The 27520-nt window shown below is 36.5% G+C and overlaps 1 protein-coding gene across 4 annotated transcripts; it reads left to right on the forward strand.

The window, feature by feature from the left end:
• The first annotated feature begins 220 nt into the window (after positions 1–220).
• On the forward strand, positions 221–27520 carry ARL5B (ADP ribosylation factor like GTPase 5B). 4 transcript variants are annotated; one of them, XM_025000943.2, is made up of 6 exons: positions 221–379; positions 13815–13875; positions 15780–15927; positions 18546–18629; positions 20013–20164; positions 21176–27520. In XM_025000943.2, the coding sequence occupies exons 3-6, from the start codon at positions 15784–15786 to the stop codon at positions 21222–21224; spliced, it is 429 nt and encodes a 142-aa protein (XP_024856711.1). In that variant the 5' UTR covers positions 221–379; positions 13815–13875; positions 15780–15783; the 3' UTR covers positions 21225–27520. The 4 variants fall into 4 exon arrangements, with proteins under 4 accessions (XP_024856711.1, XP_024856710.1, XP_059748893.1 ...); XM_025000942.2 differs by having other exon boundaries at positions 272–544; XM_059892910.1 differs by lacking the exon at positions 221–379 and adding an exon at positions 664–1720.

Raw genomic sequence — 27520 nt, forward strand, 5'->3', positions numbered from 1 at the left:
AGGTCGGGAAGATCCCCTGGAGAAGGAAATGGCAATCCACTGCACTATTCTTGCCGGGAAGGGAAAATCCCGTGGACAGAGGAGTCTGGCGGGTTCTGTGCGGTAGCAAAGACTCGAATAGGACTGAGACCACACAGAGCACAAATCGATCACACAGCCGAACTCGGAGGCTACAGGCATTCCATGCATCCTTTCGTAATCAATTCTATTCAGAATTAAGAATCACTGCAGAAGCGAAGCTTGCCCACCAGCCTGAACTTGGCAGTTGAAACACTCCTCCCTTTTGTGCAACAAAAGGCAGCTGCTCAGAATAACTGTAGTCTGTGCCCAGGTTTAAGGACCAGGAAGGCTCCTGCTAGTCAACAGAAACTCAAGAAAGGTAACTCAGCAACAGCTTCTAAACAGGAAGACACCCGAAGAAGCGTTCTTCCCGGGAAACTCCGCGACTTGCACCCACACCCCCACTTTCCACCCCTCTGGTAGCTCGGAGCCCGCCCACCGGAAGTGAAACTGAGGAAACGCCACATGGAAGGCGTGGGCTGACGTAAGCGCGCCGACGTCCGGCGCCGTGCTTCCGGCGATGGGTGGTTCACAGATCGGGAGGGGAGGCGGAGCGGAGGCGGGGCTTGGGGCTGGTTGAGGCTCTGGTGGGTAGGTGGGTTCAGACCGAGGGGACTACGGGTCGGCGTTGGGCTCAGTGGGCTCGAACAAAGGACTCTCGGCCAGGGACTCGGCGCAGTGCCTTCTGACGGGTAGCTGAGCGGCAGATCGCGGCTTCTCCGCCAACCAGTGCCCTCGCCGCGAGGTCCCAGTCGGCTTTACCTCCGTGCCCCACGGCCGGTCCCGCGGTGGGGGGCCCGGCGCAGCGGCACCTGCTGCTGAGGGACCCCGCGGCCCGCCAAGGTGCTCATGATGGGGCTGATCTTCGCGAAACTATGGAGCCTCTTCTGTAACCAAGGTGAGAAGGATGGAGCTGCGCAACGGCTCGAATCCGAGGCAGAGGGTCTAACCGCTGGAGGGGACAGCTGTCTGGGGGTTAGGACAAGGTAAGGCAGGGCCCTCGGTGGACACAAACGTTCTGAGACGCAGAGAAGCGACTTAGTCAAGGAGGTTGGGTAGAAACTCACTGTTATAGCTTGGAAGAAGGTGCAAGTGATGGTTGCGAGAAACGGAATGATAGTTGCGAGAAATGGAAAGTCAGAACAGGGGGCATTTGGTGTCCTGGGATCCAAACCAAGAATTTGGAAATTTTACCGAAGGAAAGCGGAAAGCAACCTAATGATACCGGGAGACATTTGGAGGGCCTTTTCCTTTTCTAATTAAGTATCCTAAGTCTTGCCCCAGGATGTGTTCGCTCAGAAACCTATCAACTTAAAAAAACGTTACTACTGCTTTGTTTTTCGCCCTGTTCTTTTATCCAGTTCGCCGTCACGTTCTCTGTGATTTCGCCTGCTTTCCCGGACTTGGGAATGAATTGAGATACACGGGTTTCTAGAAATCTTCGTACTAAACCCTTTATTCCTTTCTTCGATATTGAAAAACTCAATGCTTTTGGTTCTGTGGAGGATATTGCGTGTCCGTAATTAGTTTAGAAACTGGTTCTGAGATGTCTAAAAGTTGCAAATACAAACGGCCAAGAAGTTGTAAAACCTGTTCTCAGAGTGAATAAGACGTGATGGCTTCTGAAGAGAATATACCCAGACAAAAGGGCCGGCTATAGGTAAAGTTTTAGGCATTCTTTTAACTGTTATCTCAGTAATTAAAACCATTCTAAAACATACGGGTTTTTTTTGTTTTTTTTTGTTTTTTTTTTTTTGCATTTAGCATCCGAACATAATAAAAGCCGGTGTTTTATGATAGTACCAGTCAATTATTGCTAATGTGATTTATTTTTTCTGTATTTAAGAAGTTAGGAGAATGAAATGACTTTATAGTCACTTGTTCTGTAGATCGATAAGAATACTAAAATATTCTTTTTCAAGGTTACAAGTTAATAAAGATGGATATATGCATACACATATACGTGTGTGTATAAACGCAATTACCGCAGGTTTCAAAGTGGCCAGAGTTTTAATTCCATATGGATATTATCCATAACTTTAATACATTATTTTTTCAGCAGTGTATGTTTTCTAATCCTCATTACATGAATTTACTATGTAAAGCAACATTTTAAGACATATTTAAAAGTATAGAGATTAATAATCACTTGCTATCTTTTCTCATAGTTAAAGAGTTTTCTGTGTGTGATTTGTCCCATCCCCTTTTCTCTCCTTTCTGTTTTATTACTGTGTTTATAATTTTTTTATAGATTTTTTTTGATGTGGACTATTTTTAAAGTCGTTATTGACGTTTTTACAGTATTGCTTCCCTTTTATGTTTGGTCCTGGGGCGTGTGGGACCTTAGCTCCCTGACGAGGGCTTGAACCCGCAGCCTCTGCATTGGAAGGTGAAGTCTTAACCACTGAACCACCAGGAAAGTTCCTGTTTATCATTTTTTTGAGGTTTCTTAATCAAACTAGGTTTCCCTGGTGGCTCAGAGGTTAAAGCGTCTGCCCTCAATGCGGGAGACCTGGGTTCTATCCCTGGGTTGGGAAGATCCCCCGGAGAAGGAAATGGCAACCCACTCCAGTATTCTTGCCTGGAGAATCCCGTGGATGGAGTAGACTATACAGTCCCCGGGGTCGCAAAGAGTCGGACACGACTGAGCGACTTAACTAACTAACTAATCAGACTAGAAGGGAATAAGGTATGAAGAGGGAAAATTCAGATGATGAAAGACATTCAATAGGCTATTTCTACAAGTCATAATTGTTTCATCCTTTTAAATCCCCATTATTATTTAGGAATTTTTCTTTTCCTTTAACTTCCTTGTTTAGAAAATTTAGAACTATGTAATGGTTATTCTGTCATTGTATTCATTCATACAACTAACATTTACTCATAGACCATAAAGCCAGACATGAGATTTAGGCATAGGAGAGACAAAGGTTAAAAATAAACAGAAAAGTTAAGGTAGTTACTCTCAAAGTACTCAAAAAAGATGCAGCATGGTAAATTATTTCACAGATAATGTAATAAAAGCATGGTGATGGTCACCGAGAAGGAAGCAATAAATTTTTTCTCAGGTCGTTCCTAGAAGACATTACAGGAAAAGATATACTTGGACTTTAGTGATAAATAGGTGTTTACGAGGCCTGCTAAGCGGTCTGAGTGGAAGGACTGATATGCAAATAAGAGAGGAATGAGATAGTTGGATAAGTAGTTTTGTTTGGCTGTATCTTAGTTTGCCTGTGGGGGGAGTTAGAGGAGATGAAGTTGGAGAGGTAACCGGGAGAACCAGATCATAGAAGGCCTTGTGTGTAGACCTGCTAGCCATAGAGCCCTTCCAGAGTTTGGTCCTTGTATGTTATCTTTAGATCAGATTAGTACTTTAGTTCTGTATTTTTACTTTCTATTTGTATCATCTGACAATCTCAGCATTTTCCATTTTCACCACTATGACACATGAAGTGATACTCAAATCACTCAGTCTTGGTTGCATATTAGAATAATATGCCCAAGGCCCCACCTCAGACCAGTTGAATCAGAAAGGGGAGGAGTGGCCCTGGGCCTCAGTGCCAAGATGACTGGAATATAAAGAGGGAATTGAGGACTGTTTATCTTGCCTTAAATAGTCCTCTCCCTTATCTTTCTTCCAACGTTTGTTTCCTATAGTATTTTAGAGCATCAGGCATCTTCTCATAAATGTGATACCTTTCTGGGAATAAGTATACTAACAGCACGTTTGGCTAAATAAAGCTATGACAAAGTGCATGCTTAATCTCTGTGATTTTTGTGTTTCCTTATTTTAAGCTAGGAGACTGATTACTTCAATGCACTTATCAGTGAAGGAAGTAATCTTTGTGGTGGTTTATGTGTTTTGTACAAGCATACCTCAGAGATAGTCTGAGTTCGGTTCCGGACTACCAGAATAAGGCGAATATTGCAAAAAAGCCAGTTACACAGTTTTTTTGCTTTACCAATGCACATAAAAGTTATGTTTAGGCCATACTGTAGTCTATTAAATGTGCAATAGTATTATGTCTAAAAAACAATGTACAGATCCTAGTTTAATTATTGCTGAAAATTGCTAGCCATCATCTGATAGTGCAGGATTGCCACAAACCTTCAATTTGTGAAAGAAAATGAAATACCTGTGAAGTGCAATAAAATGAGGTTACGCCTGTAGAAAATACCATGTTGATATCTGTCTTTAGATTCACCTCAGAAATTGAGCACTCTTCTTTTTTTTTATTAAACTTTCTTAACTCTCTTAGACCTTGGTCTTTTTTTCTATGTGTTGTCACCACTATACAGTTGGTCATCAGTTATTTCTTATTTTACTCAGAGTTAGGAATGAGTGGAATATGGTTTTAATTGTAGTTCATTTTCAGAACCAAAGAACAGTGACATTTTAATTTCATTAATTCATCATTTCCTTCTCATTGGTTAATTTCCTGCTATCATTTTGAGCAATGATAGCCAATTTGTATGCATTGTTACTGTTCACTTCTGATGGCTTACATCTGATGTCTCCTATTAGTGTTTTGCTCTTAATTCTGGATTTTTTGCTAGTTTGAAACACACCAGACTTAAATTTATCACTATCTGCCCCATTTTCTAAAACCTGCTTTATCCATACCTTCAAATGGTTCAGATTTCTGATCAAATGTCATTCCTCAGAGAGCCCTTTCCTTCCCTGACCACTTTTACCCCAACATTCACTGTCTTTACCCTCCTTGTTTTTCTGAGTAACACTTATCACTCCCTGTAATCATATAAATTTAGTTGTTTACAGTACTTATCTGTTTCAGTAGAAATGAATTCCTTGAGGCATGAACTTTGTCTTGGTTGTTATTGTATCCCCAATACAAAAGAACTTTTGTTCAATTTTTTTTGTTTTGTTTTTCAAACAAAAATTTTATATCAAAGTAATACACTTTTTAAAAAGTTATATAGTTCTGAAGTCTGTAAATGATGTATTAGTCAAATCACATGTTTCTGAATAATATGCATATTCTGGATAACATGGAAATTTTAAACATAGTTTGGGGTTTTTAAAGAATTGAGGTATAATCAACACATAACATTATATTTGTTGCAGGTGTACTGATTATTTGTCTTATTGTGGTAGGAGAGAAATTAGTATTTTTATACCTTTTTCCCTCATTATCCTAGGATAGTATTTTGGGTTAATTTTTGTGACTGTAAAGTTTTGTTACTACTAAGTTGCAATATGCTATAATTATGTTTCCCTTTTTTCTACAGCTTTTCCCCCCCTTGAATAATCACATCTCATTGCCTTAGTTTTTTTTGTGCGTGCTGTGTGCTAAGTCGCTTCAGTTGTGTCTAACTCTTTGTGACCCCATGGACTGTAGCCCCCCAGGCTCCTTTGTCCATGAAATTTTCCAGGCAAGAACAGTAGAGTTTCTACATCACACCTATCATGATCTACTCTTCCTACTCGCCCCCTCAGTATTCCATCCTGCTCTTAGTTGGGCCTGTTTCTCATCTTTGACTGCTTGCTATACTACTATTCTGGACTTGTCTTTGCTACCATTCTAGGAATTTCCTTTGCTTTTCCATTTTATTAGAAATTTCTTTTTTTTCTTATTTCCTGGCTGTACTCCTTGATGAAGTTCATCCTTCAGAAATTTCCTGCAAAGGTGTCCAAAGTGATAATTTTTTGTGTGTGATTCCAAATACCTGAAAATATCTTGGCCTGTCCTCATTTTTGATTTATACTTGGGCTGGATATAGAATTCCAAGTTGGAAAGCATTTCTTTCAGAATTTTGAAGGTATTTTTCATTCTAGGAAATCTGTTTTCTTTCTTCTTAAATTTAGGATTTCTTCCTCTACTAATCTGTAAATCTTATTGGTCATATGGTACTAAATGTCCTTTCCATTTTTCTGTCTTTTGAGTGTGTATGTGTGAGTGCTGGGATATTTCTTTGTCTTCCAATCCTATTGTCTATTTTTAGCTGTTATATTTCTAATTTATAAAAACTTATTATTTGCTAAATGTTACTTTGTTGTTGTTCCTATGTCATTGCTTCACAATGCTATGTCTTCCAAGTGTCTTAGGTTTGTTTCTGTTTCTATTTATTTTCTGTTTCTGTGTATTTACCCTGGAAGCTTTCCCTATAGAACTATTATAAGTAATTCCATTGCATGAATATACCACAGTCTGTTTATTCATTTGCATCATGTTGGGTTGTTAGATTGTTCTAAAGTGGTTTTACTTTTTTTTTTTTTTTTTACTTTTACCAGCAACATTTGAGGCTTCTACTTGTTCCATATCTTTACCAACATTTGGTGTTGTCAGTATTTTAATTTTAGCTATTTTGTTGGGTGTGTAATGGTGTCTCATTTTAGTTTTAATTTGCATTTCTCTGATGACTTTAGATGGGGAAACAATGGAAACAGTGGCTGACTTTATTTTTCTGGGCTCCAAAATCACTGCAGATAGTGATTGCAGCCATGAAATTAAAAGATGCTTACTCCTTGGAAGCAAAGTTATGACCAACCTAGACAGCATATTAAAAAGCAGAGACATTACTTTGTCAACAAAGGTCTGTCTAGTCAAGGCTATGGTTTTTCCAGTAGTCATTGTATGGATGTGAGAGTTGGACTATAAAGAAAGCTGAGCGCCGAAGAATTGATGCTTTTGAACTGTGGTGTTGCAGAAGACTCTTGAGAGTCCCTTGGACTGCAAGGAAATCCAACCAGTCCATCCTAAAGGAGATCAGTCCTGGGTGTTCATTCGAAGGTCTGATGTTGAAGCTGAAACTCCAGTACTTTGGCCACCTGATACAATGAGCTGACTCACTGGAAAAGACCCTGATGCTGGGAAACATTGAGGGCAGGAGGAGAAGGGGATGACAGAGGATGAAATGGTTGGATGGCATCACCGACTCAATGGACATGGGTTTTGGTGGACTGCAGGAGTTGGTGATGGACAGGGAGGCCTGGCGTGCTGTGGTTCATGGGGTCGCAAAGAGTCAGACACAACTGAGTGACTGAACTGAATTGAAGACTTTTGGGTATTAACACTTCTTTATGTGCTAACTCGGCGAAGGCAATGGCACCCCACTCCAGTACTCTTGCCTGGAAAATCCCATGGATGGAGAAGCCTGGTGGGCTGCCATCTATGGGGTCGCACAGAGTCGGACACGACTGAAGCCACTTAGCAGCAGCAGCAGCAGCTGCATGTGCTAAGTGGCCATTTGTGTACTTTCTTTGCAAAATGTTTGAATCCTCTGCCCTGCCCCTTTTTTGGGGATCAAAAAACTTTTTATTTATCCTGGAATTGTACTTCCCAGGTGGTGCTTGTGGTAAAGAACCCTCCTGCCAATGCAGGAGAGGTAAGAAACATGGGTTCTATCCCTGGGTTGGGAAGATCCCCTGGAGGAGGGCATGGCAACCCACTCTAGTATTCTTACCTGGAGAATCTCGTGGACAGAGGAGCCTGGTGGGCTACAGGTGGACACAACAGAAATGACTTAGCACGCATCCTGGAATTAAGTCTTCTGTCAGATGTGTTTTGTGAATATATCCACCCCTAACCACCCAGCCTATGACTTCTCTCTTCATTTTTTAACTGAGATTTTTGCTGAGTGGAAGTTTTGGTTTTGGTGAAGTCTCATTTCTCTATATATTATTATTTAAGTGATTGTTACTTTCTATGTCCTGCTCCTTTCATCTAGAAGCTTTAGATTTGATGCTTTGGTCTGTAGCCATCTCAGATTGTTTGGGGGTTGGGATTCATTATTTTATTTTATTTTTTTATGTGGATATTTGTCCCAGTAGGATTTGCTGAAGACTTTTTTACCCCAGTTGATTACTTTGGAGTCTTTATTGAAACAGAAATGTTTCTCATTTTTTAGTTACTCAGTGTCTTGACTCTTCCTGACCCAGGAATCCCGCATTGCAGGCAGATTCCTTACCCTCTGAGCCATCTGTTACCTTTAGACTTTCTCTTCTCTTGCAGTGACTTCACAATAACTTTTAAAGCTGGTATTACTCCCACCTTTGTTTTGTTAGATCTTTTCAAAGAAAAGGTTTTCATTTTCTCATTTGTTTCTTTGTTTCTGTTTCACTAATTCTTATTTTTCATTTCCTCCCATCTACTTTGTTTCCTATCCTCCCCTCCCCTCACCTTCTTAAGGGTTGGGTGGATGCCACTCCAGTATTCTTGCCTAGAGAATCCTGTGGACAGAGGAGCCTGGTGGACTGCTGTCCATAGGGTTGCATAGAGTCGGACACGACTGAAGCAGCTTAGCATGCATGCATGCATTGGAGAAGGAAATGGCAACCCACTCCAGTATCCTTGCCTGGAGAATCCCAGGGACAGAGGAGCCTGGTGGGCTGCTGTCCATGGGGTCGCACAGAGTCAGACACAACTGAAGCAACTTAGCAGCAGCAGCAGCAGGGTGTCATTGTTTTTATGTCTTTCTCCTTTCATATATAAACATCTTAAAGCTATAAATGTTCCTCTTATGTACTGCCTGGCTTTATTCCACAGATTTTAATATATTATATTGCATTCAGTTTTAAGAGAGGGTAAAATGTTCTCTTATATTGACCCACATTCCTGTTTTTCGTGTTTTGAATTTCCATCTTGCATAATTTCCTTTCAGGCTAAAGGAACTACACTACCATTTTTGTAGTGTGGTTTTACTGGTGAATGAGTTCTCTTAGTTTTCTTTCATCTGCAAATGCCCGTTTTACCTTCATTCCTAAAGTGTATTTTTGCTGAAAATAGCATCTTGAGTGTTTGTTTTTTTTTTAACTTCATAGGCCTGTAATTTCTTAATCTATAAAATATGCAAGGTGGCCCAGGTCAGTATTTTTGTGCATTTTTGGAGACCTGGGTTCCTCAGATTTGCTGTGTAGGTAACACATTTGTTGATGAAGAGGTGGGAGAGAAGGAGCAGATAAAGCTATGGCGTTTATGATTCTGTAATAGTATACTTTGCCAACAAAGGTCCATCTAGTCAAGGCTATGGTTTTTCCAGTGGTCATGTATGGATGTGAGAAGTTGGACTGTGAAGAAAGCTGAGTGCTGAAGAATTGATACTTTTGAACTGTGGTGTTGGACAAGACTCTTGAGAGTCCCTTGGACTGCAAGGAGATCCAACCAGTCCATTCTGAAGGAGATCAGTCCTGGGATTTCTTTGGAGGGAATGATGCTGAAGCTGAAACTCCAGTACTTTGTCCACCTCATTCGAAGAGTTGACTCATTGGAAAAGACTCTGATGCTGGGAGGGATTGGGAGCAGGAGGAGAAGGGGATGACAGAGGATGAGATGGCTGGATGGCATCATCGACTCGATGGACATGAGTCTGAGTGAACTCCGGGAGTTGGTGATGGACAGGGAGGCCTGGCGTGCTGCGATTCATGGGGTCTCAAAGAGTCAGACACAACTGAGCGACTGAACTGAACTGAATAGTATAATATAGGACAGGGTTTTTAATGGTTCTCCCTTTTGCCCTCTCCAGGAGGCAGGCTGTGTCTCATTGCTCTCCAGGCCTTCACGTCTCAGGTTGTGACCCCATATCCGCTGACATTTTACTTCCTACCTATTGCAATAATGCAAACTTATTTTCTATACATGCAGTATTTTAAATTTCCAAGTCACTAAATTTTGGCGTGCTGCTGCTGCTGCTGTGTCGCTTCAGTCGTGTCTGACTCTGTGCGACCCCATAGACGGCAGCGTAGGGCATCTTTATTTGTGTAGTTACATAGTTGTTCACATTCTCTGTGAACAACTGTTCTCCTTATATGGCAATTTTAGTGCAGGTATTATGTATCTAGAAGATAGCAATCCCTATTTCATGATATTTAGGTGGCTATCTTTTGTCTTAAGATTAAAAATTGGTCATTTTATATATATTTTTTGGCGTTAGCCCATTTTCATTGTTTAATAGTCTATGCTAAAACTATAAATTCTGTTTGTTATCCTTACAAATTGAGTATATAAAAATTTTTTTAGTTGGATAAAAGGAGAAATTTTTTTGTTGTTTCTTTTTCCTACTTTTTTTTTTAAGTTCTTTTTCATCATATTTTTCCTGTTAGCCATTTTACCCATATTTGTCTACAAGCCAGTGAGCGTACTAATTTTCTTTGAATCCTCATCCTGTATAGTCTTTATGTCTTCCTTGCTGGGGGGTTGGGAGGAGCCAGCTTTTAAGGAAATCCAAGAGAATAAACACCAAAGCCAAGCCCTGTTGAAAAACTTCTGTGCAAATACTTGGTCAAAATTAAACAAAAGCTCTATGATTGAGTATTTTCCTTCATTTAATACAAATAAACCTTCTTTGTGCTGGGCTCACACACCATGAGATGGTCTCTGTGGGCACCGTACTTCATTAGAAATCTCTTCCAGGAGACCAAGCTGCACCTCTACCCTCAACAAAGGTCTGAGAATAATGTTTCCAGTGCTACTCGTTGATGCATCTCCAGAACCCAAATGAGCTGGAAGAGATTTCTAGTGAAGTAGGATGCCCACAGAGACCATCTCACAGTGTGTGACACAGTTCTAACATGTTTGGATTCCTTGTCATTCTGATTGTTATGGCTTAACTCCAGAATTACTTGGTTTTCCACACACAACCATGCCTTTAAAACACACATTCCTTTCCCTAAGCATGGGCAGCCTATTACTCTATGACAACATGTTTTTAAATAAATAATGCTATCCGGAAACATTGGCGAAAAGACAGTAAATCTTAATTTAATTACATATGTAAAGTCCATTTGAAATAAAGAATTTAGTGTTGTCCATGTTATGGTTTGCCCTCTTTAAGCTTAACTAAAAATTGACTTTTTTGGTATTCATGGAGAGTAGTTTGAAGAACTGGAAGATAAGAATATATGGCTTACATATACATGTTGAGGAGAAGTTGCAGTTATAAAAATATACAATTGTATAATTTTCTCCTCATAACTTTAGAAATTTCAGTTTTAGTGAAATGGAAATCTCTACTCCCTGCTCTGTAAATAAAAATGACATTAAAATATTTCAAGTTCATCTCATAGGCAGCAGGTTGCAGTTCAACCTTTGGCATAAATCCTTTCTCACCTTAATTTGAGACTCACTTGAACCATAACTGATATATTTTGAAATTTTTTTTTAGCATACTAGGTAAATAAATAATAAAAGCACATCTGTTTTAGTTAATTATGAAAGGCAAGGGAAATTGTTTTTAATCGAAGCTACTCTACAGGAAATCACTGACAGTTATATAGCTTAGTCTCTTAGTTGATCTTTTGGGTTTCAGTACATAAAATAAGAACTGTCTATGGCTTGTTGATTATGCCTAACCAAAAAGACAGCAGTACAGAATAAACTTCCAGTACAGAACAAACAGATTTTGTGAGCATGAGGGCCCCTTTTTAACATCAGGTAACACCATACACTATGGTAGTTATGATGGTAGTTATGCTTTTGATATGTATTGATGTGAAAATTTGATAGAGCGCTGTGATTCAGTAGCTCCAAGAAACTAACACTTGGTTAGTCTAGACACCCACTGGTGGACGTTTAAAGCAGTGTGTTAAATTTTTCTGCTATGCTAGGGAGAATATGTGTCACTTTCCATATTTTTCTCAGTATTTCTTTGAGAACTGAATTAAGTCTTTGGTCATTGATATGCTCAAGTAGCAGCTAAACGCAGCAGAGGCATTTGAAAGGAGGAGAAAGAATTATGGTTGTGCATAGAATACAAACAGCTTTTATTTTATACTTGTTTTTAGTAAATGCTCTTTGAACTTGAGTGTACTCTTATTATATAGATAGTTATAGAGATTTTTCAAAGAAAAGATTTAAAATAAACTTTTGGTTATTTCATGCTTTCAAAAAGCACTTAGCTGTTCTTTTACTAATGGTGCTTTATTATATAGACTCAATTTTCACTTCAGAAGATGTGTCTTAGTTTACCTGAAGGATAGATACACATCCCTTCATCATAAGACAGAGTTGAAATTTTATGTTTTGTCTTAATTGCTAGAATTCCATATCTTTGAGAGGGAAAGGAGTCTGAAAAGGTTAATCTTGATTAACTTTAAGTTAATTAAGCATTTGAAACTTTAATGAAGTTCATACTCCATCTACCTTCAGTGTTTTTCTTTGCTAACAGTTTAAACTCAGGGCCAGTCTTTCAAAATGATGGGTTATTTATGAATTTACCATTACAAGTCTTCAGTACCATAATAGTGATTATAATACAACCGTAAAGCCAAGAGCAGGCATGTTTGCAAATGGCCCTGTGTGTTCTCTTGAATTGCTCAGTAATGATGGTATTATCGTTCCATACCCTTCTCCTGGCAGGAGTACTCAGGTTGAGTGCACCTTTACATTAGTGGCTTCTTCTCCTGTCCGCTAGGGCCACGTGGTCTCCAGATCCTGGGCAGGTGGAGTTTCCAGCTGTCACCAAAGTTTAGGATATGTGTTCCTCCACTAATAAGAGCGCTGCCACTCGTGTACTGTTCTCAGGGACAGAAACAGGGCAACACTTCAAGATCGACTCCATTAGAAATTACGGGATACAAATCAAAAGCCAGAAAAAGAAAAAGAATGACAGTGAGTTAAGATAAGCAAACAAGTTGTGTTTCTTTTTTTAAAAAGTAACTCCTGCCATAGTGAAAATAGCCTTTCCAGAGGACCATGTCGTTTGTCTTGCAGTGCTATAGACAGCGCCCGTGTAGCATGCGGGTCATGAGAAGACAGAGACGTTTTGTGAATTATGGCTCCTCTTTTTGATGGGTGCAGTGTTGATACTATTTGAGTAGATGTATAATCAGAATTTTGACATTCATCAGAGGTTACCAAGAGCATCAGGGATCTGATATGAAATGTAGCAGATTCACTACATATGAGTTGATTATGTGGCTGTTCTTACGGCAACTTCCTTAAGTACCCTGTTGAATTCACTGGTAACTTTTTAAACGTTCTGCCCTGGGAAAGAGGAATCATACATTCTGTATAGGTTAAAAGTCTAGCAAAGATGATATGTAAAGTATTTTCTGAATACTAAGGCAGTTCCCAAATATCTACTACTTAACAGAATAATTAGCTGGGCCTTAAAAATGTGTTATGAAAGAAATGGCACTTCTAACGCAAGGCACCTGAAGGAGGGAACTGAAGAGTTGTTTTTGTATGAAGAGTGGAAACAGTTGAAAAAGCATGAAAAACTCAGTAATTGCTTATTTGTCTGGAAATTAATGGGAGGAAAAAAGTCTGGTTGAAATTATGTGTCTTAAAAAAAAGAAATTATACATCTTATTATTGACAGGGAATACTGTTCAGTTTTTTTGGATTTTTAAGTGGAAAGAAAAAAATATCTTGGTATGTGTAGGTGGGAAAACATCCGACTGTAAAAACAACTTGACAAAAAACTAATTTGATTGGTAGAGAGGGCAAGCAGTTGTGTACAGCGCTTTTTTTAAAACTTATATTCTAAGTCATACTATCTTGTCAAGATTACTATTTGGGTTTTCCCCCCAAACTAAGTAACAAAGTTCTCTTGTGCCTGCATCTTACCCATCTCCCAGATTCTTTTATAAGAGAGAGAAAATGTCATAACAGATTGCCTCACTTAAGGCAAGTAGTCTTGACATCATAAAGTTTTATTTCTGTCTGTATCTTAATCCAGGAATAAATATCCAGTGAATGATTCTCATTAGTGAGCTACCTAATAATCATTGTTGAAAGCGTGTAATTGAAGTGCGCAGCAGTGTTAAATGTTTCTGGTTTGCTTTCTTTTTGTAGAACACAAAGTAATTATAGTGGGACTGGATAACGCAGGGAAAACCACCATTCTTTATCAATTGTAAGTATGGGTGTTTAATTAAACAGTTTTTATTTTCAATATTGGAGCTAATTTTGTATAATTAATAAGAATGAGATGCCATTATAAGGGGAAAACTTAAACATACAGTTTTGTATTTAGCCAAACACAAAATTTATTAAGCAGTTTTTAAGGTAAATTTGCTGTATGTTTGCTACAATGTTCAAAAACACTCATTTTTTTTCCAGCCTTGAAAGAAAGAATTAATATTAAACTAAAAATAACTGAAGCACACATTTCTGTGAGGGAAGGATGGGATAAAGTACATTTTGCTGAGCTCTTCCCTCTCTGAAGTCCATGTGAATAGAATGATATATTGAAGCTATTATTGCTCTCCTGACTAAATAGCTCAGGAATTGTTTAACATACCCAGACTTGTCAAATCAAAAGAAATGAAGATCGCACCTGAAAATACTGCTTTAGCGGCTTGCAACAAGAGGCTCGAGACTTCCAGAGAAATACATTACTACTTTCAGGATATTTTAACAGCCCATCAATCCACTTGTCAGACTGCCTCCCATTATCCTCTCAGTGCCAGTGCAGTGATCCTTGTTAAACAGTGGGAATGGATCTGTGTCCCAGGCATTTTAACAAATAATTATAAAATACAGTGCTCCATTGTATGCTTCTTGTCTCTTCCCGCCTCATCTTAAGTACATCAGCTGACAGGTCTCCAGAAATACTTCACTTAAGCAATGCTTAATGTTTTTTTTTCAGCTGCTTTGCTGAAAAGCTACCAACTTATGGCTTGTTGTTTCAGAGTTGAATAACTACTTGTTTTTCTTTAAAACATTCATCCATTGGTCGTTATGTAATTTACTATGCCTTAGCCTTTGGACTTTAGAAATAAACATTTCAGAAACCTGTCATCATTGTTGAAGTAATTTTGCATATAGCTTCAAAAATACATACATTAAACCCAAGGGAGAATTACAAGCTTCTTCCAACATAGTACTGACATATTATAGGCAGATAAATTTTGTTGAATTAATTGATTAATATAGCTTAACTGATGATTATGATAATACACGTGATATGAGCATCATTGTATTTTCATTTGCCCATCGACTGTAGTTTTGGTTAATAGACATCTAGTAATCTTTATGGTTAAGCCAAGTGTTAGCTTTCTCATGTAGACAGTCTTTAAAATGATCTCAAGCCCGTGTAGCTCAGTTGGTAAAGAATCTGTCCACAATGCAGGAGACCCGGGTTTGATCCCTGGGTGGGTAAGATCCCCTGCAGAAGGAAATGGCAACCCACTCCAGTATTCTTGCCTGGAGAATCCCATGGACAGAGCAGCCTGCCAGACTACAATCTGTGGGGTCGCAAGAGTCAGACATGACTTAGTGACTAAACAACCGCCATACTCGAGCCCAGAACAGGATGGCATATCGACTGTAGTTTTAGTTAATAGACATCCAGTAATCTTTATGGCTGAACCAAGTGTCAGTTTTCTCACGTAGACAGTTTTTAAAAAGTGATAGCCTACTTACTATTCATTGGTTACTACTTTACAAGTATAGATGACACAGTCACCTAGAAATTTGCTCTTTCAGCGTAGGGGATTGGTTCTGCTCTAACTGATAAGAGGACATGGGACTATTGGAATTCTGGCCACAAAAATGCCCTCTCACTCCACACAGTTCTGTCCAGATCAAGCCTGTAGTTTATTCTATTAAAAGAACCAAAAAGCATTCCTTCAGTTGTTGTTTGTCTAGGTATTTGTTTGCACAAATGTTCTGCAAGGTTGAACAGTGATTTTGTTGCTAGTGATTACCATCATTGGTGCAAGTAAAAAAGGTTGATTCATATGAAAATACAGAGATAACAGTTGCTTTGGGTTCTCAAGATTTACAAGAGTTTTTATGGTATCTGTCTTTTAACAGCTTAATGAATGAAGTGGTTCATACATCTCCAACCATAGGAAGCAATGTTGAAGAAATAGTTGTGAAGAACACTCATTTTCTTATGTGGGATATTGGTGGTCAAGAGTCACTTCGATCATCCTGGAACACGTATTACTCAAATACAGAGGTATACTGAGGTTACTTCTGAATTTGAATGAGAAGAACCAAAGAGTAAACCCAGAAAACAGATAGGCTATACAGAAGGCATAGTCACAGTTCCCTTTTAATAAGATTCTTTTTCTGTAAGGAATTGGAGGTTTTCAAATTAAAGAGGAAAGGCAAGTCGGGAGAATAATGGGAGCTATTACTAGTGGAATGCTTACTGTTGTCTGGCTCTCTAAATTCATCCTTAGGCTAATACTGTAGTATCTCCATTGCTGGAGGAAGTGGACACCAGGATAAACTATATAACCTTTCCCAGCCTTACAAGAGGCTGTGGGTAGGGGGGAATACAATACTTTAAGCATAATTTAATACAGGATTTTTAAATCACATGAATTGAACATTCACATTTTTGGTGAGATTATATTTTAAATAAAAAGCAGATGATTTGCAAGCCATCCTCCCAGCATTCACTATCACTTATTTCATTATTTGAGTCAACCCAGGAAGCAAATCTGGAATATCTTTTATATTTGTGTTTATTTAATCTTTTTAGAGGCAAATTCTTTAAAAAATAATAAGTGCAGTGCTATTGAGAGAGGTTTATCTTCAGGAATACTAATGCGCAATTGCATCTATAGTTTTTCTTTACAAAGAGGTACACCAAACCAGTTACTTTTTCTGTAATGAAACCTTAAAAATTGACTTTTTTTTTTGAGAAGGAGTTGCAGAGGAGGTGGGAGTATTGATGCAAAGAATTTGTGGTGAATAACTTGTCTTTTAAAATTAAAAAAAAATAATAGCCTGTGTGTATGTGTGTATATATTCTAGTGCAGTGTGTGACTGGTCAAACCATGATGGCATATCATAGATACTTAGCAGTTGTAGTAGTGCTTAATTATTTTTATTTGCAAGGGGAGGATAGGTTGATAAGCTAGTATTTATGGTTATAGGTTAGTTTAGTATATATTTCTACATAACATAGCAAAATAACATTCTGAAACTAAAATGTGTTAGAATAAGGGAAGAACATTTTAATATAGCTGTAATTTCTTCACAGCTCGCAGTTAACTCCAAGTCTGAAAGGAGCAGTTGCCTTTGGTGAATAAATCAAAGTTGGTTCCAGCTGATTCATACGTATTGATAACATTCCTAAATGGTAGTTTTTCAATTTGTTAACACAAAAAGACTTCACATTGGTCCAGAGAGACATACATTATTAGTGACTCCACTTACATGAATTGTCCTTAGAAACTATTTCTACAAGAATATCAGAATTACTACAGAGAACTTTTTGACCTTCCGTGTAGCACAGTAGCATAGCACATAGCATTTGCAGCCTTAGATTCTTAGGTAGAGATTTTATCTACATAGTGATTTTTGTTCACTTTGTTCACCCTTCTTATCTTGCTGCTTAAATTCTTTATATGGAGGCATCATTTAAAAGCTGAAATGTCACCATACAGTAAGTTACAGAGTCATTGACTAATTTCTGACACCTTCCGTCTTTAACTTAGGAGAAGGCAATGGCACCCCACTCCAGTACTCTTGCCTGGAAAATCCCATGGACGGAGGAGCCTGGTAGGCTGCAGTCCATGGGGTCGCTAAGAGTTGGATATGACTGAGCGATGTCACTTTGACTTTTCACTTTCATGCATTGGAGAAGGAAATGGCAACCCACTCCAGTGTTCTTGCCTGGAGAATCCCAGGGACGGCGGAGCCTGGTGGGCTGCCGGCTATGGGGTTGCAGAGTCGGACACGACTGAAGCGACTTAGCAGCAGCAGCAGCAGTCCGTCTTTAACTTACAGAGTTACTTCCCCGTATTCTGTCTATTCTGACTTGGCCATATTTCTTACATTTATCCCCTGTTTTTAGATTTCCTTTTATCTCTTTATAAGCTCTTGTTAGTTTGTGCTCGGATTGCTCTATTTGTTTCTTTCCCCTAATTGTAGGGTCATTTGGACAATATGACTCTACCCTTCCTGTGTATTTGACTCATCTTCTATAACCCTCAAAATGTTTAGTCTCATTTCTTTTTCTTCTGTATAAGATGTTCAATTTAGGGGCCGTTTCTCATTGTATCTTATTTTTCATATCAAAGATGCTTTATTTTGAAAATGTAACATACCTTTCTTTATTTACACCATTATCAATAGCTTTCTCCTGTTAGAGTATTAGTAACATCCAAGTGTGTATATATATTTCCATTTAACACATTTTTCTTGCCCTTCTATTGTTGATATTTTACATTAAATTTTTTTAAGTTTTAGTGTGAGTTATTTAAATTACTGGGACTTTTTTTTAAGACTGTGGCTTTCTTTTTTAAAAACACCTTTTACTACTTGAATTTTAAAATAAATCTTAGTATATATATTAAGGGCATATTGTATCTTTAAATATCACTTTTAAAAAATAAACTCCAGCATGGTTTTTATTTGTTGAAGTTGTGAGTTATTTTTCATATTGACATTTGGATTTTACTGCTTGATGTAATTCAGTATAATACAAATTCTTTATGATGAAAAAGACCAGTTTTATAGTGATGATGTTGCCATAGTAGAAAGTACTTCTAGCACTTAGAGTAGTTTTGCAGAAAACATGAACATCTCATTCAATTTTCTTTCTTTTTACTTGTCTTCTAGTTCATCATTCTTGTGGTTGATAGCATTGACAGGGAACGACTAGCTATTACGAAAGAAGAATTATACAGAATGTTGGCTCACGAGGTAAATTTTGAAAACAAACATAAATGGAGTAAGGTATCCAATACTGCTTTTGTGTTTTCACAAAGATTAATGTGCTCTGCTGTTGGTTATTTCTTCGTTAACAAAGTTTTATATATCAAACTGATGAAAGTCGTGAAGTCAAAAAATTTTAATACTTTATCAAACTTAAGAAAACCTTACACATTAATCTGGAGACTGATGCTGTTAATTGAAAACAGTTTTCACAGTTAAAACTACTTGTTCATACCTTAAAAAGTCTGAAAAATTGTGGCAAGAGAATGGAAAATTTAAGATCTTTTCATCTCTGCAGTGTATAATGGGTTACCCTGGTGGCTCGGTGGTAAAGAACCCTTCTGCCAATGCAGGAGGTGAAGTTTAATCTCTGGGTCAGGAAGATCCCCTGGCAGAGGAAATGGCAGCCCAATCCAGTATTCTTGGCTGGAAAATCCCATGGACAAAGGAACCTGGCAGGCTACAATCCATGGGGTCGCTTAATTCTAAATAGTTCATAAATACAAAAGACTTAGAAAGTAAAACATTTATGTAGCTACCACTCAATATATGATGTTAAATACCTTATGAGATCTCTCCAATCTGATTTTCTTCCCTTCTGTCTGAGAGGATCCTGAAAGATTACACCATCCTAAAAGTAGTGAATATTATGCATATTATTACTGTGCACATTATTACTACAATTTTATGTACCCATCAACAACTATATAGTGTTTTACTCTAAGTATATATACCACACTTCATCTGTTCTTGTCTTAATGAACACTAAAGTTACTTCCAGTGTTCCCAGTTCTGCAGTGAACATTAATCAATGAGCTTTGGTTGGACAGATTAATTAGTAGTATTGCCCAACCCTCACCTTCAGTAAGCTCCTTTAAATTCTGGAGAGATTCTATAGTATACTGTATTGACCTACTAGAATATTGCTCAGATAATTTTAAGTCATTATTTCAGATTCAGGTTTATTTTACTTTTAGTTTGACCCATTTGGCCCAACAACAGAAAAATAACTTTTAATATCTAGCTTATATTAGTTTAATGTGTTTTTTAGAGTGAATCATTAAGTCATGGTTCTTTGAGGTCATTTTTTATTTCAACAAAACTTTTAAATGATTAGTGCCTGATTATTTTAAAGTACAGAGATTTCATTAGAATTGTTCCGTAGGGCCTATTCTACCCTCCTGCTTCATTAGTTTTATTTTGAATTGTGATATTTGATGTATTATAAGTATTTCATTGGGGGAGAATAGATACATGTATATATATAGCTGAGTTCCTTTGCTGTCCACCTGAAACTATCACAGCATTATTAATTGCCTATACTCCAATATAAAATTAAAACATTAATAAAAGATTTCATGTTGATTGCAGGATTTACGGAAGGCCGCAGTCCTTATCTTTGCCAATAAACAGGATATGAAAGGGTGTATGACAGCAGCTGAAATCTCTAAATACCTCACCCTCAGCTCAATTAAGGATCATCCATGGCACATTCAGTCCTGCTGTGCTTTAACAGGAGAAGGGTGAGTGTGTGACTTCTTTCAGATTTCTCGCAAGTGTTTTCCACCAACTTGCTTTCTTATTTGAATCCTTTTCCATTTTTGTTCTTATGGTGTCTCAGGTTGAGTAATTTTACTCAATTGCTACTGTTAAATTACAGTTTAACTAAGTTACCAACAATTTTTTTTTTTGTAACTTTTAGTATAAATGGAATGTTTTACCAAAAAAGGGCAAGAACAAACTTTTGAAGAAAGTTTTTACAATCTAGATTTTCAGTTGTTGTTCATTTCTTGTGTCATTGATTAACTGGGAGAAAACTAATGTAACCGGAATAAAAGAGGAGACGTCAAAGAAATTAAGTCTAAACTCCCAGCTTTCGACAAGAGCGCATCTCTTTCTTATCAGGAGTCATTTTGGGAGGCACACTTGTAAACAATGAACAATTAAGAACAATCCATTCTAATGTATTTCTCCTTTTCTAAGAAAGTACATTTGGACATAGTAGACTGAGGAGAACCCATTGTATTATATATGGCCTACCCAGTTTATTTCTAGGAACTTATTTATCCTCAAATCAAACTGACCTTCTCATTATTTCTCATACTAGAAATAACTTGTAATATAGTAGCTATATGTTGATGTTTGGACCTATACTTGTTAAAGTATACTTATGCTATGCTATGCTAAGTCGCTTCAGTCGTGTCCGACTCTGTGCGACCCCATAGACGGCAGCCCACCAGGCTCTGTTGTCCCTGGGATTCTCCAGGTGAGAACACTGGAGTGGGTTGCCATTTCCTTCTCCAGTGCATGAAAAGAGAAAAGTGAAACTGAAGTCGCTCAGTCGTATCCGACTTTTAGCGACCATGGACTGCAGCCTACCAGGCTCCTCCGTCCATGGCATTTTCCAGGCAAGAGTACTGGAGTGGGGTGCCATTGCCTTCTCCGAAAGTATACTTACAGTAGACTTAAAGGATGCTTTCAGTTTTTAATATATAGTTTTTTTATTTTGAAAAGACTTTTGCTTTCTGTTTCAGGTTATGCCAAGGTCTAGAGTGGATGACCTCCCGGATTGGTGTGAGATAACTTTTTTGCTCGAAAGAGACTCTATTTATTCTGTGACATGAACCTAGTACATTTGGCTGCTAAAGCAGCAGCATGTTTAATTAATTTATAACAACACAAACCTCTGTGAGCAACACTTGAATCAAGTGCAGCTGAACTGGAACATAAAAGATTTTTTCTTAACTTTTTTTTAATGCACTAATCTTCAGTTGGATAAACATAATGTATAACTGTTTTCAGCAACAGAATTCTTCAGACTGCTTATTCTAATTATTCAACGACTGCCTTTTAAGAAATATTTGTCATATGTTTAATGTTTTCTGAAGTATTGTAATGACTGCTCCCTCCCCCTACCAGATAATTACCAGTTGTGGAACTTGTCAGGTACTGTTTGCAAACTTATCTAACACTAAATATTTGCTCCCTCTGTAAACCACTTACTTTTGGACAGAACTTTATTATAGAGAAAGAAATATGCCTAAAAGATATATATTTAAGGAGTGGATGAACATCATGAGACCTGCCTTTTAAATGAGTTGCTTTACCCCACATTATTGCAAGTCATGGAATAATTTTAAGTTTCTATTAGCATCTCAATTAAGAAGGCTGTTTATCTTAGAAGAATTAAGTTCAGTTTTCAGCCTACAAGATGGGATTGGTTTTGGTTAAAAACTAATAATAGTAAAATATTTATTTCAAAGCCCAACTTCAATAGTAAATACTTTGATTAAATATGGTATTTTTAAGAATGTCACATTATTCAACGCATATATAACTATCAGAAATTACTAAAGTATACCAGCACTGAAAATATAACAAGGCACTTGAAATATATTTTTACTATCAATTACAAACAACTTTATTATCAGAAAAAAGTTAACTGTTTCATTTGCAAGGGTACCACATCTGCTTTGGGCAATAGCTAAAAAGCAGAATAATAAACAGTTCATTTTATTTCTTAGGATTTCAAATTGTGTGATAGCATCTCTACCACCAGCAGTATATTACTTAAAAAATCCATGTCTTTGCTTAAATCTGTTGTGGTGTAATAGGCTTGAAACGATTAACATTTGTGTAATTATGCCTCGTGTTCTAAAATCTTTTACTAGATTATAGGAAACTGCTGAACTTAAGCGTGGCTTTTAGAATATTACTATGAAACTCAAGTTTAATACACTAACAACTTAAACAAATTTTTGCTAGTTAAAAACTCATAATCTAGCAAAAGTTTATTTTATTGAATAACATTAAAATATTTTTAAGGCAGTGTCTAATATGAACAGTAATCTAAATAGTACATACCTTAAGAGGGGGGGAAAAGTATTGTAGTTTTGCTTCTCTTTATTTCAAATGTGCGCTTTTGCTATAATGAAAGGGATAAAACACATACATAGAGAATAATACTTTATTTTTGCAGTATTCTTTCATTTGGGTCAAAAATAGGATTCAGTGTTCATAAAAATATCAATACCTATTCAAAAGTGATATTTTAATATTTTTACTGTAGGTTGTTTAAATTTTGCTGTTTTCAGGTATACTGGATTTATTATACTTAGTCTAAATAATTTAGTTGAATGTGGTGACATTTTTCTGATTCCTATTTAGTGGTAGTACTCCCTGGAACTGGAAATCACCAGAGGAAAACTCGCTGGGCTTTGGGACCTAGTTGTTCATTAACCTTGTTTTCAACCTTTTTCTTAAGTGATACTGTACCAGGTAGAGGGAAATTTTGTTTTTAATATAATGTGTAGTCAGGAACAGGAGAGAAAAGTAGACAAGAATCAACACAGTATGTATGTGGGGTAGAGTAGGGGCAGGAGAAATTATGAAAATCTGTTTACCTAAAGCACACTTGGCCAGAATTTCTATCATGGGTTGTATAGTTTAGCCATGAATACTGGGGATAATTCTCTGAATTCTTTCCTGAGAAAAATCATATTTAATACTCCTGTATTTGTTCTTATTGTGATATCTTTCTTCTTGTATCTAATAAGATTGGCTGGCTCCATTTTCTTCTATCAAATTATATGGTTATTTTTTTATATTACCACATCAGCATTATACTGAAAGTGTTAATAGTCGATTGTATTTTGTCAGACTACTAGTGTAGACTCAAGTTTTCTATTTGATCTTTAAAATACAATTTGTTTTATTTTCTAAATGCTTTAAAAAAATATTTGTTGGTTCTGGATTAGAAATTGTTAGCTGTGTGTTGAAGATGAAATAGATGTCCAGCTAGTTTTGTGCCAACGATTGAGAAAAGTTCAATTAGAAAATTCATGTAAGACTTTTAAAGTTTTTTTTATGGGTTCTCATTAGATATTTCCTCTTATAGTAATATGAAAACTGATTATCCTTTACTCCAAGAGAATGTTTTGACCCAAGCACGTATTTAACATTGAAACATTGATTCTGAAATTTATTGAAAATCAGTCAACTATAAGATACTGTCTGATGAAAAAATGTAAATTGTGATTAGTGCCTTTATCTGAATTTTGAGATAAGTTCTCAATTTTGTATTATACCTGTTCTTTAGAAGTCATAATTGCAGCTCATTATTAATTTAACAATAGTTCAGGTTTCACCCTCCCCGTCAATCCCTTAGTTGCCTAGCAAAATTTCTAATAAGTGGTAGAAGGCAGGGGGACCCACCCATGTTACTTCTGGGAGATTATTCTACATATTTGTTTTTAATTTGAGATAAAGAAACTAAACAAATCTTTGGTTATAACTAAAATGTAACTGTTACCCTTGTAAGTTCAAGGCATTTTTCTTAATTTTGAACATGTTGCATTCTTCCTGTTTAAACCCATCTTTCTTAGCAAAGTCCATTTGAGAACTTTTAGAATTAATAAGCCTTTTTATATGGGAACATAGCTGTGTATTGTTAATGTAATTTAATTCCTTAAAATTTGAAATAGTATATCTATAATCTATTAAATAACACGATTAAGTACACATTTTTGCTTTTAGGTTCTTTGTTAGTATACTTAAAGGTATAATTTTATTCTAGCTTCACTAGAGGAATGATGATAAATTGAAATTTCATTGTTAAAAATTATTTTTTAAATGGATGCTACTCTTGTAACCATAGTCATTTTGATTAAGCATAAATAACTTTCATTATCTTTAGCATAAAGAGAAAACAATTATTTTCCTATGGAAACCAAGAGTGATATAGGCAGTGCTGTAAACATTATTCTCTGAAGAGTGATGGGGAGCCACAAAGCAAAGAAAATTTTAAAACAATAAAAGCTTTATTTTTAAAAAAGTATTTTTGATGTAGTATCTTGGGATGAATTATAAATAGATTTGTCTCTGCCTAGAGTTCATTGAATTCTTAACTATATAAAAGAATACCAGTTGATAAAACATACTGGTATTATACCTAGAATAGATTAATTCCCTTGATATTTATCTTTGAAGACCAACTTTCTGAGCCTAACTATGGCTTTGAATCCAAAACATATTTCATACCTAGTTCAGTTCTAAAGGATCTTTTTTATCTTGTCAGGGTATGGTCCCTTCACGATATAGCATGATGGCTTGTAGCTAGTAGAATGTAGGGCTGGCTATCTAAAGAAGTGGATTTGAATCTGTTTGGCTGTGACCTGTGTGACCTTGGACAATTACTATTGTTCCTGGCCTTCTTACTATTTTTCCCATACTGAAGAAAACTAGAGCAGCAGTGCAACTTTTGGTTTTAAAATTCTGAAAGTTTATATACTACTATTAAAAACTGAAGGAAGAAAAAAACACCCAAAACACAGAAACAAAAAAGAAGCAAACCAGATGGAGGAAGGACATGTAACATGAAATCAAATCTATTATTTGATTCCCACCTTATTATCATTTCGTTTAGTATATCAATACAATCAAATAAGAAAGCAAAGAAACAGCTAGTAACTGCCACTCCACTTAAACTGAGCTAATAGTTAATGAGAATGCAAAAGAGAAAATAAGCCACATATTGCTAAGAAGATATTTAAGCTATTTACAAAACACTATACTAGGAAGTGCTCTCTTCTAGAAAATATCTTGCTTATTTTCCTGGCTTTTACTAATTGGATGGAAGTGGTTAGTTTGTTCAGAGCTTATTGGCTTTAGAGGATTACCCCAAACTCCAGTTCTATGTTGATTTTCCAGTACTGAAAGGATAGTGCAGCCAGGATTGTCAATATTTTACAAATATCATAAATCTGTAAGTAGTTTAGATTCAAAGTCAGTTTTTTCAGTAATGTCTCATCCTTATTCATTTAGCATTACTGTGAAGACTGGCATCTAAAAGCCAGGTCCCCAAAAAGTACTTTTTAAGAGTTTCAGTTAACCAGAGTTATACAGAGAAGGCCAATTAAAAAAACAAATTTTTTTTTAAGCTGCTTTGTATTAAATTCAAGATAGAAAAAATATTGTGTTTCATCACAGACCTAAAATCAGCTTTAAATATATGAAGTCTTGTGAGATGTTTGAGAAATGTTAGAGGTTTAGAAGCATGTGTAGAAACAAAAGTCAAAAAACTTGATAATGTGAGGTTAAAATCTTCAATAGAAAATTTGAATGAAAACAGTGAATTGCCCCCATTCAAAGCACTTAAAACTACTAGAAAATTCAGTCTTACTGTAGAACCAGATGGCCTATATTATTATTTATGTGACCAAAGGATTGAAGACTGATTGGGTTTCTAGAATTTGAGAGTATAGTCACAAAAAGCCCCTTTTGCATTTTTATAAACCAGTAGTCTGCCCCTGCCCCCACCTAGAAATGGAAAAATAATGTGCTATGCATGTCTTCTGGAATTGAAAACAAAATTCTAGAAAAATAGAAATGTTCTCTTGCACAAACTTGTAAAATTTTAATTTAAAAATTACCTCAGTTTTCAGTCCATATGGTGTTGTCCTCCAGTTTGTGTGATGTGGCACCATCCTATTAAAGTCCCCTTCCCCCAAACTGTACTGAAATAGGCAGGTTTCACAGCCAAGGGAGAACATTCCTCAAAGACTGTTTTCTTTTAGTCTAGTTTACCACCAGCAGGACTCATGTGGAGCAGATCCATATACTGTTCATTAAAGCACATGGACAAGTGCTTAGTCAATATTTAATCTGTTTAATTAAAACCAAGTAAGGGAAAGGAAAAACCTTAAAATTTAATTGATTTTTATTATACTGTGAATATATTTCCATCAGTGTTGGTAAGATATCAAATGACTATCAGTTGATGTTGGTTATATATCATTTATTTGTTACCTTTTGGCCATATTCATAAGAGAATATAATCATTTTAATCTTCCATTTTCCTTTAGGAAATTCAGGGACTCTACAGCCCCTATTTTGTTCTCTTGGAGTAAACTATTCAGTGTAGTTATGAAAACTTTTCATTTTGATTTTTCTTAAAAGTTGAGCTGCTGTTTCATTAAAAGTGTGAAATAAAATAATGGTTATGATTTTTTTCCATTATGTAATTATTATAAATTTTACCTTATTGATCACTGTACAGAGGATGGTTAAAAAAAACAAAAAATAAAGCTGAGAATCATTGCAGCCTTGCTTTGTGTTAGTTCTGATCAGAATATCATGATTATAATTGCACGTTGCCATCTTAACATAAATTGGTGCTTTAGAGCATGAAAGAGGAAACAGCAGGCCCTATATAATACACTTCTTGCCTCAGAATGTAAAACTACATTAAAGTGTCTGTATATTTATGTTCATTTCTTAAGATTTAAATATAAATTGTTACCCATGAAGCTTCAGGCTTTCTGCAAACACTGTAACAATATATTAGCTAATCAGCTTGGTAAAATGAAGATGGTGTTAATAAGGCCAAAATTATGAATTGGATCTCTCTGGGGGTCCACTGGTATTATACAGAGGAAAAAAATGTCTTTCATGCCACAAACTGTGCTTCTTAATCCCAACCAAACAACTGAGATGTGTGCTATTGGTGCAGTATATAAGCATTCATAGAATTAAAAGAGCAAATAAATTATTTAATGCACTCACATCATCACTTCTTGAAAGTGATTCAAAACATGTTCTTCTAGTGGTGGGGTTGTTTTAAAGACATGTTTTAACTTTTTAATAGTTTTATTACTGTCGTAAAATGCTTCGATATGTTAAGTTTAGGTTACTGGTACTCATGACTTACTGCTTGCATGCCTACTTATCCAAGTGAAAGGATGCTGTTTGCTCTGGAATGTTCATCTTTTAGACAGGTTTTGGCTCATTTGCAATCATGGTGCAATACAGTGTAACATTGTTTTCAGTCAACAGTTTTATTTTTGTCATAATAAATAATTACTTTTCCAATATGACATGAA

This window comes from Bos taurus, chromosome 13 (assembly GCF_002263795.3).
Source record: "Bos taurus isolate L1 Dominette 01449 registration number 42190680 breed Hereford chromosome 13, ARS-UCD2.0, whole genome shotgun sequence".
Lineage (NCBI taxonomy): Eukaryota > Metazoa > Chordata > Mammalia > Artiodactyla > Bovidae > Bos > Bos taurus.

Coding starts and splice junctions, on each gene's coding strand:
- ARL5B (XM_005214293.5), top strand. CDS start 910: ATGATGGGGCTGATCTTCGCGAAACTATGGAGCCTCTTCTGTAACCAA. Junction 13,876..15,779: donor ACCACCATTCTTTATCAATT/GTAAGTATGGGT, acceptor GTCTTTTAACAG/CTTAATGAATGAAGTGGTTC. Junction 18,630..20,012: donor ACAGAATGTTGGCTCACGAG/GTAAATTTTGAA, acceptor TGTTGATTGCAG/GATTTACGGAAGGCCGCAGT.